This window comes from Myxine glutinosa, chromosome 8 (genome assembly GCF_964187855.1).
Source record: "Myxine glutinosa chromosome 8, kmMyxGlut1.1, whole genome shotgun sequence".
Lineage (NCBI taxonomy): Eukaryota > Metazoa > Chordata > Myxini > Myxiniformes > Myxinidae > Myxine > Myxine glutinosa.
This window is the reverse complement of record NC_136268.1, coordinates 10,602,186-10,621,702: the sequence shown is the minus strand read 5'-3', so window position 1 is coordinate 10,621,702 and position 19,517 is coordinate 10,602,186. Positions and strand designations below refer to the sequence as shown.

Below are 19,517 nucleotides of genomic sequence, written 5' to 3'. Positions count from 1 at the left end.
AGCATGGTGGCGTTAGCCAAGGCGAGCTTCGCGCCCGTGAACGCCGTGTCCATCTGCTCGGTCCAGGTAACGTCGCCTTTGCCCGGCTTACCTCGGAGAGCTTCGTGCAGGGGGCGCAGGAGCTGGGCGATACGGGGCAGGAACCGATGGTAAAAGTTCACCATGCCCAGGAACTCCTGCAGCCCTCTGATCGTGCGGGGGCGCGGCAACCCCTTCACCGCCTCCACCTTGGCCGGTAGGGGGACGGCTCCGTGCCTGGTGACACGGTGCCCCAGAAAATCGATTGTGGCGGCGCCGAACCGGCACTTTGCGGGGTTCACAATCAGGCCATGCTGGCCCAGGCGTTCGAAGAGCGTGCGGAGGTGGCGTAGGTGCTCTTCGCGGGACGCGCTGGCGACGAGGATATCGTCCAGGTAGACGTAGACAAAATCCAAGTCGCGCAGGACGCTGTCCATCAGTCGCTGGAACGCCTGAGCCGCATTCTTCAGACCGAAGGGCATGCGCAAGAACTCGAAGAGTCCGAATGGCGTGATGACCGCCGTCTTCGGGACGTCCTCCGGCCTGACGGGGACCTGATGGTAACCGCGTATGAGGTCCACCTTCGAGAAGAAGGACCTGCCCGCCAAACGGGCGGAAAAGTCCTGAATGTGGGGGACGGGGTAGCGGTCGGGAGTCGTGGCGTCATTGAGACGGCGATAGTCCCCGCACGGTCGCCATCCCCCGCCGGGCTTCGGCACGATGTGCAGCGGCGACGCCCAAGCGCTCTCTGAGCGCCGAACGATGCCGAGTCGCTCCAGGGTAGCGAACTCCGCTTTTGCCACCGCCAGCTTCGTCGGCTCGAGGCGGCGTGCCCGGGCGTAGACCGGTGGCCCGACGGTGGGGATGTGATGGGCCACCCCGTGCTTGACGGCCCCCGCCGAGAAGGTGGGCCGCGTGAGGGCCGGGAAGCCGGCGAGGAGGCGGGTGAATGCGTCCGCTGCCGGAAGCGTACAGACCAACGTGGCCGGAACCGAATCGTTCGGCAAGCCGCTTGGCAAGCCGCTCGTTGAGCTGGGCAACGCACAAGCGAGCGAGCTGAACGTCTCGGCCTGGACAAGCCGTCTGCGCTTGACGTCGACCAGGAGCCCATTAGCGCACAGGAAGTCCGCGCCAAGCAGTGCCATGGGCACGTCGGCGGTGACGAACGTCCATCGGAAAACCTGCCCTCCAAAACCGCAGAGAGAGGCAGCGTTTTCCGTACGTACGGATGGACGTCCCGTTCGCGGCAAGCAGCGCGGGGCCCCCACCCGCGGCGTGCTTGTCTGACGTGCCGGCGGGAATGACACTCACCTGCGCTCCCGTGTCGCACAGGTAACGGCGCCTGGAGAAGGTGTCTGTTATGAACAGCAGGCTGTTCGAATGGCCGGCGCTCAACGCCACTATTGAGCGCCGGCCCGGGCGTTTCCCGACCCGTTGAAGGAGCACGGCGGATGACACCGCCGAGCTTCGTGGCCGAACTTGGCGTGGAACCAGCACCAGGTGGTGGAGCTGGAGGAGCGCGGCTGGCTCCGCCAGGCCGGTGGAGTTGGCGGGTTTCCCCGCGGTGGCGGTTTTCGCCGCGGCGGTGGGCGGGGCGTGGCGGCGTTCACGAGGTGCGTATCAGCATGCTGCTGAACATCAGCGTGCTGTAGAAGCTGATGCTGTGGAACATGCTGCTGAACATCAGCGTCGAGGGCCGTGACGGCCACGCCGACGCTCGCCCGCATGTCCGAAGCGGCGAAGTACCTGTCCGCCTCGGCCGCCAATGCTCGGGGTTCCGTTAGCTCGGTCCCGGCCAACGCGAGGCGGACCTGCGCTGGAAGTTGGCGCCGGAAAAGCGCCCGGAATAGCGAACCGGGGGCTTCGTCGCCCAACAGTGACAGCATATGGTCCATTCGGACCGACGGGCGCGTCTCACCGAGCTCGGGGAGATCCAGGAGGCGGTCGGCCCGTGCGTCGTCCGTAAGGCCGAACGTGGCTAGGAGTAGCCGCTTGAGTGCCTCGTACTTGTGGCCGTTCGGTGGGTGGCGAAGGACGGACACAACTCGAGCGGCCGTGCCGGGCCCGAGGGAGGCGACGACGTGGCAATAGCGCGTGTCATCGCCGGTGAGGCGCCGAAGCTGAAATTGGGCTTCGGCCTGGACGAACCAGACTTCGGCCTGAGCCTCCCAAAATTCCGGAAGTTTGACGAAGTCGGCCATGGCGATGGCGTCGCGTGTGGAAGGATCGCTCCAGCAGATCCAACGTCGAGGGTCACCAGTAAAGCGCGGCGTTACGCGCGCTGCTTGTGAGCAAGGAGGAAGCGGACAAGCGGTAACATATAAACGTCTTTATTGTAAGACTACACTGTAACACTGTACTGTTCCGGGCTGGGCGCCCGGTGTATATCATGAGGCCACGCCTACCCCTGGTGCGTGGCCACCGCCCACTTGGTGCGCGGAATGATGTCACCACGCCAGTGGGCTTTTGTGTCCGCCACAATATCTCTGTTATTAAAACACAGAGATATCACCAACCTGTCTGTGAAGGTGGGGTGAAAAGCCCATAGACTCAGGTTCATCATGGGAGATTCCAATGATCCTGAAGGCCTTGGTTTCCACAGCGTCAAGCTGAGCAGGGTGTGACGAAGGGGAGGGCAGTACTCCATCAAACTGCAAATGAAGGCCTTGTTGGTGGATAGGAGCTTAGGTGTGCCAAGGACGGACTTTGTACGATGGAGGATGTCCAGTCGGCGGCTGGTTTTGGAGGCCAACCTTGAAATGTGGTTTTCCCAACAGAGATCCTGGCTGATAGTGAGACCCAGGAGCTTTAATGATTGAACTTCCTTCAGAAGATTGTTAAGAAAGCAGGTAGGAGGGTTTGCCAGATGGTCCTTTCGGAGAGAGATAGTGAGAGTGAGAGATATGTGAGGATTGAAAGACATGTTCCAGGTGTTTGACCGGATTGTGATTTTTATCAAGGTCTGAAGAGAGGGAAGAGGTTTCTGCATGTCTGAATTAAGGATGACGGATGTCACGGCTGAGGATGGAGTCATCAGCAAATATACCTACAAAGAGGATTTTCCTGAGAGTCAGAAAGATCATTTATAAAGTGGTTTGTGGTGACATTGAAAATTGAATCCCAGAAATTAATTTTCTGTGCTATACAATTATATTTACAATATTAATATTTGTTTTGCCAATGGAAACTCATCTCATCTAGTCTTTAATTGAGGCATTTCTTTCGAATATCAATGGATTCTTAAAATAAGGTATACAGTTATTTATTTATTTCCATGTCACATCTAATGGTGGATTGGGGGACAGAATGGTTGGGAACCGCAGTTGCGTGATCCATAGTCGTGGCAACTCAGCAGAAGTTTCCGCATGTTGTTTTAGAATGGCCTGTCCACAATGGGTCCGTAGCCAAGGAGATGTTCATAAGTTGCCTTGAGCATATCCTGGTTTGTCATGTGACTTGTGTGACTCTACTTCCGCCATGTCTGTTGATGACCATGAAATTATCTTTCATTCCGACTTTATTAAAGTTCAATTCAATTTGCAGGCATCACGTGACCTATTGGATTTACTTCATGGAAAGGGTGCAAAAGCTTGCGCGGCGTTTATCTACGCCCTTCGCTACGATTTCTCCGACCCGTGTGAAACAAGGTGTTTAACAATCCTCAAAAAAGTCAACTGGGAAAAACTTTCGATGTACAAGGAAAAAGGTGAGGTGTTGTCTGTTCACTTATTTTCCAATGTCTTTCAAATAACGAGGAAACTGAGGCTTTCTGTAGTTGAAATCGCAACTGACTGACATCCGTATCTGTTTTTACTCCCTCCATTCCCCCTACTGTAGAATGGGAATTCGATTTGGAGTCCAACATGAGAGAGTTTGATCCCTTCCACATCCCATCGTGCTTTGGTAAAAGATTTCTCATAAGATTCCAGCAAAGCCAGATAGAGAGAGCTAACACCGTGTGGATCCGCCTGGCGGAGAGCTGACAAGGCTGTACGCGTTAATTTTCTCGTCGGTTTGCGAGAGGAGAAAATATTTTTCCCTTTCTGAAAATTTTCCGACAACCCTGGGATTTTTTGGTGATTAAACAATACTGTCACGTCTGACGCTCCATTAACACAGTGCCTCAGCACCGGGATCCTTTGTCCCAGGAAACGGCTGATCGGTTTCTATGTTCTATCGCACTGCGTTCAATTATTACTACTCTTTACCGTGCCCAAGGTTGCCCAAATAAACCGAAATTGACGGCACACGCACAGGAGGCAGATGCCTCGAACACGTTTGCTTACATTTTAAAGGATTTACTCATAATGAATATGGCGGAAAAGTTAGATGGGACGAGCAGTTCGGAACAATGTAAGTGAGCCAACAGACACAAAAAAAGGAAAAGGGAGGAGGGATCACGCAAACGTCTTTTTTTTTTTTTTTTTTGTATACTGAATCGAGGCTCGTGAAAGAGCTAACATTTATTCCACAAACAAATCAACCAGACAAACAAAACATACAAAAAGAGGGAGCGGAAGACAAGATGGGGAGAGGAGGGGAAGCACACAAACACAACACCTGAGAGCAGGGAGAAGCGTGGGAGGGAGAGGGCCTGGGGGGAGGAGGCGTGGGAAGGGGGGGGGGGGAGGGGAGAGGTATAAAGCACAAGGAGACCAAGGACTTCCAGGACAGAAGTTGGTATTTAAAAAAAGTGTAGGATTTGGGGTGAAATTAGCGGGGGTAGAAAAGATCAAGGTTTTGGATGGGGGAAGATAAGAGATGGTGGTGAACAGCTGTTTTAAAGACCTGGAGGGTGGAGTGGGATTGAAGAGAGTGAGGGAGTTTGTTCCAGAGGTGGGAGAAAAGAGGAATGAAGGAGTGAAGGTGAGCAGAAAGTCTTGATTTTGGCAGTTTAACCATAAGAGGGTTGCAGGCAGATCTTCTGCAGCCTGCAGGAATATTTGGGGGACAGAGCCCAGAGAGAGCTGGGGAGGCAAGGCCAGAGAGGAGTCGGTAGAAGATGGAAAGACCACCAACCTGCCTGCGGTAAGTGAGTGAAAGGCCCTTGGAGTTAGCTTCATCGCGGGAGATGCTTCATCGGAAAGACACAGACATGAGAATTAAGTAAATCAAACCCACACGAGATACCACAGATCATACCTATACAAACAGTTATTTGCAGGCGAGGAGTTTCCTTTGGCACGATCTGCAATGCGATGGGCAGCCCATTATGGAAGTCAGTAACAAAGTGAGCCAAAGATGAAGCAAGCCAGTGACGAAGTAAGCTAGCGACGAAGTAAGCCAAAGACGATGACGTACATCAGGGTTGTGTGCACCAGCCCTTGTGACCCTCCGTCCTTTCCACCGAAATTCTTCTTCACTCCAGGAGCTCTCTGGTGTGTACGTTCTCTCCACCCCTCCTCATCCTTCTCGGAAGAGTCATCCTCTGGGCTGTCCTGCTCATGGGGAGCCCCCAAACAAAATAAGTCTATTACTTCCTCCGGGCTCTATAGAGCATTGCACCACCACCATGGCTGGCACATACTGGCCTGGCAGATCGTGACCATCCTTTCTGGAGCGCGTGATGCTTTTTGTGATGGGACGACCTCACCTGGCCCCGCCCACAAACAAGAGGCATTTACACATACCATATTACCCTAACTATCCTGTGTATAAATTACATATGCTGCCTCCTCAGCATCACATGTAACAAAATGATGACAGGCCCTGTTACATGGCAATCTAACCTACTTGAAACTCACAGACCACGTTGCACTTACCACAGTGTAGCTATGGACGCCCCCTTCCATGTAACAATACTTTGTGCTGAACCGAAAACCAATTTGTCCACTGGAATTAAAGCAATGCTTTTAGGAATATATAATCCTACTATTAATTTGCAATGTGTCACGGGCTTTGACACCAATACAAATCTTTATTACAGACGCTAGGCATCAAAAAGCTACACATGTTGAACAAACAGTTTCAAATGGAGCACCTGATCGCCATTAGAGTATTTTACTTGCATCAGATGTAGCAATAAATGTGAGTTGTTGCTTCCAGCTTGGTGGCTCGATGACAGAAGACGCCATTTGCATTTTTGCCACCCCCAACCCTACCCCGTTTAGAATCCCATGCGGAAACTTGCTAGTTCGTAGTTAATAATACGGATCGCCATCTATGGTCGTGGACATGCACAGGCACAGCAAAGTATTTTGTAGTAAGTGAAGGTAAAGCAAAGTAACAAAGGAACCTTGCTGATATTTGCTTAATCGTGTACGATGAGGAGGGTCACTGACTCACTGAGTCTATCACTACGCCCTCACAGACATATCAGTGGTCTCTCTGTCTTTTACCACCTCGTTCCTGGTCTTGCACCTTCTCCTCTTTCCGTTGTTTGTCCCCCCCCCCCCCCCCCCCCCCAGGTATCTTCAGGGCACACACAATCCACCATCTTCCCCCTTCTGGTGCAACTACCTAAGTCCAGGATCAGTGCTCACCTTCACTCATTTGTTCTCTTTTTGTCCCACCTGTGGAACCAGCTTCCACATCCTCTTCAATCTCTCTTTTCCTTCCAGGTCTACAAGACAGCTGTTCACCACCATCTCGGATCATCCCCAATCTAAAACCATGATCTTTCCTACCCTCATTAACCCCGCTCCCACCCTCTATCCCATTCCAATCCCTCCTCATTCCAAATTTTCTGTTTTCCCTCCTGAGTTTCGTAATGTATCCATCTTGTCCACCCCATGCATCCTCTGCTGCCCCCAATTCCTCTCCACACCCATTGCTTGTCCAAGTTTCCCTCCATCTTGGCCTTCAATGCTGCTGTTGGTGTTTCCCCCCTCTCTCAACTATTCCTTTTGGCCTGTTGTGTCCTGATCCGTTCAGTGTACGTATTCTAGCTCTTCCACGAGCCTCGACAATGAACACACACCAAAGAAAAAGTGTTTCATTCTATATATCTTTTTGACTCCACATAACTGAATATTTTGTACCGTTTGTATGGGCTGGGCCTTTTTTTTTTTTTTTTTTTTTTGTACACTGAATCGAGGCTCGTGAAAGAGCTAACATTTATTTCACAAACAAATCAACCAGACAAACAAAATATACAAAAAGAGGGAGCGGAAGACAAGATGGGGAGAGAAGGGGAAGCACACAACCACAACATTTGAGAGCAGGGAGAAGTGTGGGAGGGAGAGGGCTTGGGGGCAGGAGGCATGGGAAGGGGAGGGGGGGGGGGGGGAAAGGTATAAAACACAAGGGGACCGAAATTAGCGGGGGTAGAAAAGATCAAGGTTTTGGATGGGGGAGGATAAGAGATGGTGGTGAACAGCTGTTTTAAAGACCTGGAGGGTGGAGCTAGATTTGCTAGATTTGATTCTTGTTTGTTCTCGCTTTACCAGAGACATCCAGCCACACACCGACTAAGGAGACCCAGATGGATAACGGGAAAGCCGGCTGTGCTTCTGCTGAGGGGCCAGATCAGTGTGAGACAGCTGGTGAGTCAAAAGGTTTTTGGCCGTTTTTCACTTCCTGTTTCCGGTCTGAGCGTGGTGGACATTTGGTTGAACCGACTTCGTGAAATTTCATCAACAATCCCTACACCGGATCAATCGTTTCTGTCGTTGTTTCATCCACGTCGTTATTTGTTTTTACCCACTCCTCCTTGGTCGTGTCTTGTTGAATTAGTGATGTGTCTGTGGCCAAACTCGCTACGCCTCAGCGAGGAACCTCCTAGAGCCCTGATCTCTTTGATGCCTCGTTAGACTTATGTCCAACACGTAATTTGTCTTTTATTCTGCGTGCACTACTTTCACAATTAACAAAAAAAAGAAAATTATTTCATGTGAAAGAATTCACCATGTTTCACTGTCCACATCTGACACGAATACCTCACTTATTTTCTTCTTCATACGGAACAATTTCTTGTTGAAGGGGAACCCGAATGCCCAGACCACCTCAACGCTAATTATCTATCACTTCATACACCACAAAATAGATATGATGTGCCTTTTTCCGATTTATAAAGTCGGTAATTTTGCGATTAAAACTCCAAATCTTCTTCTTCACAATTACCTGTGACGTCATACCAGGAAGTCGACCGCCAAATACATACAGTCTACATCACGGTCCGGTTTACCTCAAACTGTAAATAATTTTCCAATTTCTACAAATATGCCGGGTCGATGCATCCTTGGTGGTTGTGGTAATCGAAACCCAGATGGTTTCATGATCCACCAATGGCCAAAAGATCCAAGGGTTGCCAGAAATTGGACGAGGTTTTTCTGAAATACCCGAGTGTGGATATCGGGCCTACAAAATGTTCGCTTTTGTGATCGGAACATTTTACAGAGCACTGTTATGAACAACAGAGATGGCTAGATATTGTGGTTATTCGCCACAATTGAGAGGATGCCATCCCCATGATTAAGCGGAAGAAACAGCCGTCGCTCGAAACTGCAACACCATCTCGACCGAGCTACCAGCATATAGTCATAGACACGGGTGATTTGAGCAGTGAATCACACACCAGTGTTGGTCTGCCGGCGACTGATCTCACCTCGCCACCACTACTCCCTTCCCCCTCCACTGGGATGGGACATCACGTCACGAACTCAGCACGGATACGACCCAACAGGGAGACAATGGTGGGACACGGCAGGGACACGATACAGCACGACCACAGACACAAATGGCGTCTCGGAAAAATATGAAACAGGACAATCCTGTAACATACAGGACATCGGGTCAGCCTGCAACGGTTGGACAAAGCATTCGTCGTCCATTTGGTCGGCGGAGTCCGAGTGTGCCTGCGTGGTGTCCGAGTGTGCCTGGGTGGTGTCCGAGTGTGCCTGGGTGGTGTCCGAGTGTGCCTGGGTGGTGTCCGAGTGTGCCTGGGTGGTGTCCGAGTGTGCCTGCGTGGTGTCCGAGTGTGCCTGGGTGGTGTCCGAGTGTGCCTGCGTGGTGTCCGAGTGTGCCTGAGTGTATCTGGGTGGTGTCTGAATGTGCCTGGGCAGAGTACGTACTGTGTTATGGCACGCTGTGTCGCCTGTGCCGTTTCTGTGCCATGCTGCATCTGTGCCGTGTCTGTGCTGTACCATGCTGTGTCTGTGCCATGCCTGTGCTGTACCATGCTGTGTCAGGTCTGTGCTGTGTCTTGTCTATGATGATATCCTACTTAAACTTCCAACATTCTCACTGACTGCACACCACAACTCTTCTTATATTCTTCACTTCTGTCATCTATGGAACCACCTTCCAGAAGCTGTTCTGTCTCACTTCCCTTCCGGACTTCAAACAAGCAGTGCACCGTCATCTCTTTCATCCCTAACCGTGACTCATGGTCATGTGACCTTTAATTGAGAATCTTTGTTACAATAACTTGTGAACCACTGAACGGATTTCGAGCAAACTTGGCACAAGTATCGACTGCGATACAAAGATTACCCGTTGCAACTTGGGATTCAAAAGGTCAAAAGTCATGTGCCCATTGAAAATCATTTTGCAGATCACAATTCAAATTTGAAGGATCTGAGGTTTTCTCTCTTCTACTTATTTCTCTCATGTGACCTTTAATTATTTTTCATGTGACCTTTAATTGAGATCAAACGTAACAGTGGGTTGACATCTAACGTGGGCGGAGGCATATCCACGACACATTCAGGTCCAATTCTATTTTCTAGTCTAACAGTGCAAGATACGACAAAATATTTTGTGCCGTTTGTATTGGCTGGAGCTTTTATTTGATTCTTGGTTCTTGCATTACCAGGGACATCCACCCACACACCGGCTGAGGAGACCCAGAAGGATCACGGGAAACCAAGCTCTGATTCAAAGGCTATTGGCCAAGGGTTATCGGCCCTGACCGAAATACTTCGCGACCAGGTCGGTAGCTAATATTCGGAGGCCTTTTGTTCACTTCCATGTAAGCACATTTCAAATTACATCATGTAAATGCTCTGAGTAAAGGTTGCTTCACAAATCGATAGGTTGCACCATTTAGGACCATAAGATTATTAAACATGGACCATTTAGGACCATAAGATTATTAAACATGGACCATTTAGGACCATAAGATTATTAAACATGGACCATTTAGGACCATAAGATTATTAAACATGGACCTTTTAGGACCACAAGATGATTAAACATGGACCATTTAGGACCATAAGATTATTAAACATGGACCATTTATGACCACAAGGTGATTAAACATGGACCTTTTATGACCACAAGATGATTAAACATGGACCTTTTAGGACCATAAGATTATTAAACATGGATCTTTTATGACCACAAGATGATTAAACATGGACCATTTATGACCACAACATGATTAAACATGGATCTTTTAGGACCATAAGATTATTAAACATGGACCATTTAGGACCATAAGATTATTAAACATGGACCATTTATGACCACAAGATGATTAAACATGGACCTTTTAGGACCACAAGATTATTAAACATGGACCATTTAGGACCATAAGATTATTATACATGGATCTTTTATGACCACAAGATGATTAAACATGGACCATTTATGACCACAACATGATTAAACATGGATCTTTTATGACCACAAGATGATTATACATGGACCTTTTATGACCACAACATGATTAAACATGGATCTTTTAGGACCACAAGATGATTAAACATGGATCTTTTATGACCACAACATGATTAAACATGGACCTTTTCAGACCACAAGATGATTAAACATGGACCTTTTCAGACCACAAGATGATTAAACATGGACCTTTTCAGACCACAAGATGATTAAACATGGACCTTTTAGGACCACAAGATGATTAAACATGGACCTTTTAGGACCACAAGATGATTAAACATGGACCTTTTAGGACCACAAGATTATTAAACATGGACCATTTAGGACCATAAGATTATTAAACATGGATCTTTTATGACCACAAGATGATTAAACATGGACCATTTATGACCACAACATGATTAAACATGGATCTTTTAGGACCACAAGATGATTAAACATGGACCTTTTATGACCACAACATGATTAAACATGGACCTTTTCAGACCACAAGATGATTAAACATGGACCTTTTCAGACCACAAGATGATTAAACATGGACCTTTTCAGACCACAAGATGATTAAACATGGATCTTTTAGGACCACAAGATGATTAAACATGGACCTTTTATGACCACAACATGATTAAACATGGACCTTTTCAGACCACAACATGATTAAACATGGACCTTTTCAGACCACAAGATGATTAAACATGGAACTTTTTGGACCACAAGATGATTAAACATGGACCTTTTAGGACCACAAGATGATTAAACATGGACCATTTATGACCACAACATGATTAAACATGGACCTTTTTGGACCACAAGATGATTAAACATGGACCTTTTAGGACCACAAGATGATTAAACATGGACCTTTTAGGACCACAAGATTATTAAACATGGACCTTTTAGGACCACAAGATGATTAAACATGGACCATTTATGACCACAACATGATTAAACATGGATCTTTTATGACCACAAGCTGATTAAACATGGACCTTTTATGACCACAACATGATTAAACATGGATCTTTTAGGACCACAAGATGATTAAACATGGATCTTTTATGACCACAAGATGATTAAACATGGACCTTTTCAGACCACAAGATGATTAAACATGGACCTTTTAGGACCACAAGATTATTAAACATGGACCATTTAGGACCATAAGATTATTAAACATGGATCTTTTATGACCACAAGATGATTAAACATGGACCATTTAGGACCACAAGATTATTAAACATGGATCTTTTATGACCACAAGATGATTAAACATGGACCTTTTATGACCACAACATGATTAAACATGGATCTTTTATGACCACAACATGATTAAACATGGACCTTTTATGACCACAACATGATTAAACATGGATCTTTTAGGACCACAAGATGATTAAACATGGATCTTTTATGACCACAACATGATTAAACATGGACCTTTTCAGACCACAAGATGATTAAACATGGACCTTTTCAGACCACAAGATGATTAAACATGGAACTTTTTGGACCACAAGATGATTAAACATGGACCTTTTAGGACCACAAGATGATTAAACATGGACCATTTATGACCACAACATGATTAAACATGGACCTTTTCAGACCACAAGATGATTAAACATGGACCTTTTCAGACCACAACATGATTAAACATGGATCTTTTATGACCACAAGCTGATTAAACATGGACCTTTTATGACCACAACATGATTAAACATGGATCTTTTAGGACCACAAGATGATTAAACATGGATCTTTTATGACCACAAGATGATTAAACATGGACCTTTTCAGACCACAAGATGATTAAACATGGACCTTTTTGGACCACAAGATGATTAAACATGGACCTTTTAGGACCACAAGATGATTAAACATGGACCTTTTTGGACCACAAGATGATTAAACATGGATCTTTTATGACCACAAGATGAATAAACATGGACCTTTTATGACCACAAGATGATTAAACATGGACCTTTTATGACCACAAGATTATTAAACATGGATCTTTTATGACCACAAGATGATTAAACATGGATCTTTTATGACCACAAGATGATTAAACATGGACCTTTTATGACCACAAGATCATTAAACATGGACCATTTAGGACCACAAGATGATTAAACATGGACCTTTTATGACCACAAGATTATTAAACATGGATCTTTTATGACCACAAGATGATTAAACATGGACCTTTTAGGACCACAAGATGATTAAACATGGACCTTTTAGGACCACAAGATGATTAAACATGGACCTTTTATGACCACAAGATTATTAAACATGGACCATTTAGGACCACAAGATGATTAAACATGGACCTTTTATGACCACAAGATGAATAAACATGGACCATTTAGGACCACAAGATGAATAAACATGGACCATTTATGACCACAAGATTATTAAACATGGACCTTTTATGACCACAAGATTATTAAACATGGACCTTTTATGACCACAAGATGATTAAACTTGGACCTTTTATGACCACAAGATTATTAAACATGGATCTTTTATGACCACAAGATGATTAAACATGGATCTTTTATGACCACAAGATGATTAAACATGGACCTTTTATGACCACAAGATCATTAAACATGGATCTTTTATGACCACAAGATGAATAAACATGGACCTTTTATGACCACAAGATGATTAAACATGGACCATTTAGGACCACAAGATGATTAAACATGGACCTTTTATGACCACAAGATGATTAAACATGGACCTTTTATGACCACAACATGATTAAACATGGACCTTTTAGGACAACAAGATGATTAAACATGGACCTTTTATGACCACAAGATGATTAAACATGGACCTTTTAGGACCACAACATGATTAAAAACCCATTTTGCTCTTAGTTGAATGGATTCTGTTGATGAGATGTTGTGTTGTTGATTTCTGTCTCCTATCTCCACCAGAACAAGAGAAAGAATTTTCGCAGCTCCGTCTGGAAATGATGGCAGACCTGGATGACAAATTACCAAAATTACCAATACTTTTCTTCTAGTCTGCGTCACAACCAAGTTCCTGGGCTGGAAGATCTGCCTTTTAACAATCATAATTTCAAAGATAACCGCACGGACATGGCCAACAGTTTGATTCAACACAAACCAACGGGCTTGAAGAGCTGCTTGGTTAAAGCACTTGAGTTAATAAGCCGCCATGACTTGATCAAACAATTGGTGGCCCGTAATAAACCATAAGGTGGAAGTAGCAGGTGTACAACATTTAGCGAAGCTTTAAGAGAGCAGGGGCCTTCTGATCACCTTTTATATTTTACAATTAACATGTTACATTAGTTCTTCGTGCCTGGTGTTTGTGTCCTTTATAATGTCGTCTAAAACAACAAGCTTCCTGTTTGGACCGATTTTCAGTTTTGTTTCGCTGTTTTGTTTGACAGAGTAAAACTATTACCTTACTCTGCACATGCATGCTTGGGACGAGATTTCGTACAGTTTGCCAAATTCAGAGCCAATAGTTCAATTTAAAATAAGTAGTTCCTCAATCATAGACTGACAGAGTGAACCTTCGGCTTAAACATGCTCTGCGTTGCGCATGCGGAGCAATACGGGACTTTCAAAATGACTTGTAGTGAAAATGGATCAAAGTTGAACCCAGGTGTGATGCTCACTTAAACCGCTGAGAGGCGTCTATAAGACCTCGGACGTCCGCGACGAGAGGGCCACTCCTGCGACATTATTCTATGACATATAGACTTGGATGGATGGTACGTACCCGCTGATGTTCTAGGCTAGCTTGCTTTAACCGATAACCGTTGCTCTCTATATGATGCCAAGATCCTGATGTATATTGCATGAATGTATTTTTACAGGATGATGTCAGAGCTCTGATTGAGATTAAACCTACCTATGGGACAAAGTTGTGGACTTGATTGATATTTCTTAGAGAGTGATGCCTCGGATCATGCGATAGCGGCGACTCTCTCCCAGGGAGGGCGCCCTGTGGCTTTCTTTTCGCGGACTCTCACCTCCGCTGAGCGGAGGCATTCGTCTGTCGAAAAGGAGACGTACGCGATCGTCGAGTCGATTCGGCGATGGCGTCCGTACTTGCTCGGACGATGCTTCCAAATCATCACGGACCAACAGAGCGTTGCGTTTATGTACGACACTTTGCATGCTCAACGCATTAAGAATGACAAAAATCACTCGCTGGCGTATCGAACTCGCCGACTTCTGCGACACCATCAAATATCGCCTGGGGAAGGATAACCTAGTCGCCGACGCCTTATCGCGGCCGGCTACGTCTGTGGGTCTCATAACTTTGGAAGGTCTGCGCACTTTGCACGACACTATGTGTCATCCTGGGGTAACGCGTTTCGCTCATTTTGTGCGTCATGGGAATCTGCCGTACTCGGTTGAGGACATCCGCCGGATCTGTCACGACTGCGCTGTATGTGCTGAACTCAAACCGCGTTTTTACAACCCTCCCATGGGCACGCTGGTCAGGGCTACCAGACTGTGGGAGAGATTGGCGATGGATTTCAAAGGGCCGTTGCCGGTGTCGAGTAACTCTCGTTATCTGCTCACCATCGTCGATGAGTACACGCGATTCCCTTTTGCTTATACGTGCAAGCATATGTCGGCCGCCACAGTCATATAGTGCCTGCAGAATTTGTTCTCTATGTTTGGGTATCCGGCCTACGTGCATACAGATCGGGGTGCGGTCTTCCTGTCCCAGGAAGTGCGGAGCTTCTTGCTCCAAAATAATTTCGCTTCTAGCTACAACACTCCGTACAGGCCCCAAGCGAATGGGCAGGTCGAACGATTTAATGGGATTATATGGAGGGCCGTCATGCTAAGCCTCAGGACCCTCGGCCAGGGCCTAGATAAATGGGCTTGGTCGCTCCCTATGGCGCTGAACTCGATCAGAGCCCTATTGTGTTCGGCAACCAACCAGACTCCTCACAAAAGACTGTTCCACCACCCGAGGAGCTCGGGGAGTATCCGCTCTTTACCCAGCTGGCTCGCTGAGCCGGGGCCGGCCTATCTCAAACGTGCGGTTCGCTCGAGCAAGTACGATCCCTTAGTGGATAAGGTGCGGGTACTCCAGGCTAATCCCGAGCATGCTCGCGTGATGTTGGCCGATGGACGTGAGTCCACTGTCTCCGTACGCCATCTCGCCCCTTGTGGGGATATCGACCCTTATGGGGATATCGACGAACCGATTTACGAATCTATGGACTCTCCCGATGCTCCGCCTATGGAGCATCTGCCACCCCTCCCGACACCAGATACACCCCTGCCTGAAGGCACTGCGGTGCCCCCTTCGACACCTGCCTCCAGCGGCTACTCCGATGCTGGGGACTCCGGGCTTGGGGATGTTGCACCCGGTAATTTCCGGACCCGTGCTGGCAGGGCAATTCGCCACCCTGACCGTTACGGATGGACCGACTGAAAGGAATTGACATCACCAATCAATTAATGCTGACACACGCTTGCTTCCTGCCTAGCGGTAGTATAGTTCTAACGGCGGGGAGAATGTAGTGAAAATGGATCAAAGTTGAACCCAGGTGTGATGCTCACTTAAACCGCTGAGAGGCGTCTATAAGACCTCGGATGTCCGCGATGAGAGGGCCACTCCTGCAACATTATTCTATGACATATAGACTTGGATGGATGGTACGTACCCGCTGATGTTCTAGGCTAGCTTGCTTTAACCGATAACCGTTGCTCTCTATATGATGCCAAGATCCTGATGTATATTGCATGAATGTATTTTTACAGGATGATGTCAGAGATCTGATTGAGATTAAACCTACCTATGGGACAAAGTTGTGGACTTGATTGATATTTCACAACAACTATCACTGCTAAATGAGGCCTTTGTGCACGTGCTTTGTGATTGTTTAGTGACTCGGTTCGGCTTGTTCGGGTCTAAATGTGTGTGAAGGGGTCTAAAGGGTGTAATAATTGAGTGGAGGTCACGTCTATTCAAAGCTGTCCCTGCTCGCACGCTTTCGAAGTTAAGTAATTTTTCACAATTGTGTTTTTGTCGAAACTGTATCTTTCTTTCGGTGTATGTACCTATTGGGGTGTCCTTAATAGGATTCTCTGTGTTGGTTTTTCATACCTGTGTACAGAATCGTCGGTTCTTTTGTGTCGTGTATTCTGAGGCCTAGTGTAGTAGGCTACCGTGTCCGACCTTGGCTTGAGGCTTTGTTTTTGTCTCAGCGGTTCTTCGATCGCACTGCAATTACTTTCGGTCTCTGTTTTTCCCGGTCTTTTCACCCCATACTTCCTTGTTTTAAAATCTCCTCAAATAAAAAAAAACCAAAAAATATTTCCTTCTCTGTTCTTGTCTGTTTGTTCATTCTTATTTGTTCGTTCGTTCTTCGACCACGTTGTTTGTGATCACGTGATCACGTTGTTAAAAAATGTTTAATCTGTCCCCTGAAGAACTGTATTCTGTCGTATTCTATAACACCTTTTTATTCTTCTTCTATAAAAGGATGCTTTCGACTTGCTCACCAAATCTATTCATTCCAAAAAAAAAAATTCCATCTCTTACAGTGCATCTTTCATTCCCTAAACTCTCCAGCACTCCACCCATCCTTCAGCGTCCTCAATCGTATTTTTGACTCGAATGTCAAGAAACTCATTTTGCAATAAATGTTCGTTTCCCATTAATCATACACTTTTCAAAATCCAATCTCACCCCTCCCCTCCAAATCTTCCCCATCACCCCTTCCCTCCAAAACTTCCCCATCACCCCTTCCCTCAAAATCTTCCCCATCACCCCTCCCCTTCAAAACTTCCCCATCACCCCTCCCCTCCAAATCTACCCCCTTTCCCCTCCCCTCCAAATCTTCCCCATCACTCATCTCTTTCAAATATTCCCCCTTGCCCCTCCCCTCCAAATCTTCCCCATCACCCATCCCTTTCATATCTTCCCCCTCCCCTCCAAATCTTCCCCATCACCCCTTCCCTCCAAAACTTCCCCATCACCACTCCCCTCCAAAACTTCCCCATCACCCCTCCCCTCTAAATCTACCCCCTTGCCCCTCCCCTCCAAATCATCCCCATCATCCATCTCTTTCAAATCTTCCCCCATGCCCCTCCCCTCCAAATCTTCCCCATCACACATCTCCTCCAAATCTTCCCCATCACCCATCTCTTTCAAATATTCCCCCTTGCCCCTCCCCTCCAAATCTTCCCCATCACCCATCCCTTTCAAATCTTCCCCCTTGCCCCTCCCCTCCAAATCTTCCCCATCACCCCTTCCCTCCAAAACTTCCCCATCACCCCTCCCCTCTAAATCTACCCCGTTGCCCCTCCCCTCCCCTCCAAATCATCCCCATCACCCATCTCTTTCAAATCTCCCCCCTTGCCCCTTCCCTCCTAAACTCCCCCCACACCCCTCCCCTCCGAGACTCTCCCTCGCTCCTCCCCTCCTAGACTCCCCTCTCACCCCTCCTCCTCAAAGCGTCCTCCCCGCTTCTTCCTCCTTCCAACTTTCACCTTCATCTCCCTCAACCTTCTGCCTCACTCTTCCCCCTCCTCAAATAACACCTCACTGCGCCTCACCCAATCACCATCAAACCTTTTGTCCACCCCATTCTTCCCTTTCTCCAAGCTATTCTGAAATCTCTGACACCTTCAACAGCTCTCCCTACCTCTTCCTCGTCTTCCACATCTTACCCTACCGCTCCCCCCCCCCCCCTGTTCTGTATCCGATGCTCCCCCTTCCTCAACAGTATGGACCTCAAACATCCAGGGCCTTCGCTCAAACTTGACTGATCTCCCCATACAGGTTGCTTCTGACAGACCAGACGTGATCTGCTTAACAGAAACTTTCCTCCTTCATGATGTCTCTGATTCCTTGGTATCTCTACCAGGTTACTCCCTCCTCCGGTATGATAGACCTGAGCCTCGTCCTGGAGGTGGGGTTGCTATCTTTATAAAAAAAACTCTTCCTCACTCGCCCTGCACTGCCCTCTCTCCACCTCACCCCCAGGAATACCTTTGGCTACGGCTTCCCCTTCGCTCCCACCTTTTGTTCATATGTGTGTTGTACCGTCCACCAAACAGTGATGACTCCATCTACATCTCGCTGTCTGATAATATGGACCAACTTCTATCTACCCATCCCAACTCTCCCTTCCTCATATGTGGTGATTTCAACTGTCACCATGCCAGTTGGCTGGGCGTGGGTCCCTCTCTCACCAGCCATGGCTCTTCAGCAAAGGAGTTCTGTGACTCACTGGGACTGACACAATCTGTCAATCTCAGTCAACAGAGCATCTTCTCTTCTGGGCTTGGTCATGACTAACTTCCCTGAAAATGTCTGCTGCTCTTCTTCTGCTCCAATCGGCTCATCTGATCATGTGCTTGTTAAAGTGGACATCTCTCTGACCATTCTCAGAGAGCCTCCTCAGCGTCGACGAGTCTGGCATTTCACTCAGGCCAACTGGCACGGTCTTCAAGCAGCCATCAATCATCTGGACTGGTCTCCCATCTCTACCGCCTCTGACATCAACTCATCCTGGGAATTCTTCCAAAGTAAATTGCTCTCTCTCATGCACAGATTTATCCCTTCTCGTCTTCAGTTGTCATACCCTTCCTCCCGTCCATGGTACACGGAATCTTGTGGTGAGGCTATTTCCCAGAAACAACTTGCTTTCGTCTCCTGGAAAGCAAATCCAATGGAAGGAAATCTCATTTCCTTTCACAAAGCCCGAAACAAGTGTGTGTCCACCCTCAGGAGAGCCAGGAAACAATATCTCTCCGTTCTCAGGACAGAACTCTCTTATCTGTCTCCCTCTTCCAAATCCTGGTGGCATCTGGTCAAATCTGTTTCTGGTGTTTGTTCCCCCTCCATCCCCTCCCTCACCTCAAACGGCCACACGGCTGACTCCGCACGTGAAAAAGCTGAATGCCTCAACTCTGTGT

General features: G+C 47.4%; 1 protein-coding gene across 1 annotated transcript in view; it reads left to right on the top strand.

Annotated features, from left to right (window-relative positions):
* The window catches only part of LOC137432207 (uncharacterized), an 82,962-nt gene extending 65,856 nt beyond the window's left edge, over positions 1–17,106 (top strand). Inside the window, exons 4-8 of the mRNA XM_078782933.1 lie at positions 3,562–3,724; positions 3,856–3,921; positions 7,407–7,502; positions 9,773–9,888; positions 13,527–17,106. Coding sequence (XP_078639059.1) covers positions 3,562–3,724; positions 3,856–3,921; positions 7,407–7,502; positions 9,773–9,888; positions 13,527–13,565 — 480 coding nt within the window. The 3' untranslated portion in view covers positions 13,566–17,106. The remainder of the gene's footprint in view (positions 1–3,561; positions 3,725–3,855; positions 3,922–7,406; positions 7,503–9,772; positions 9,889–13,526) is intronic.
* Positions 17,107–19,517: the final 2,411 nt, after the last annotated feature.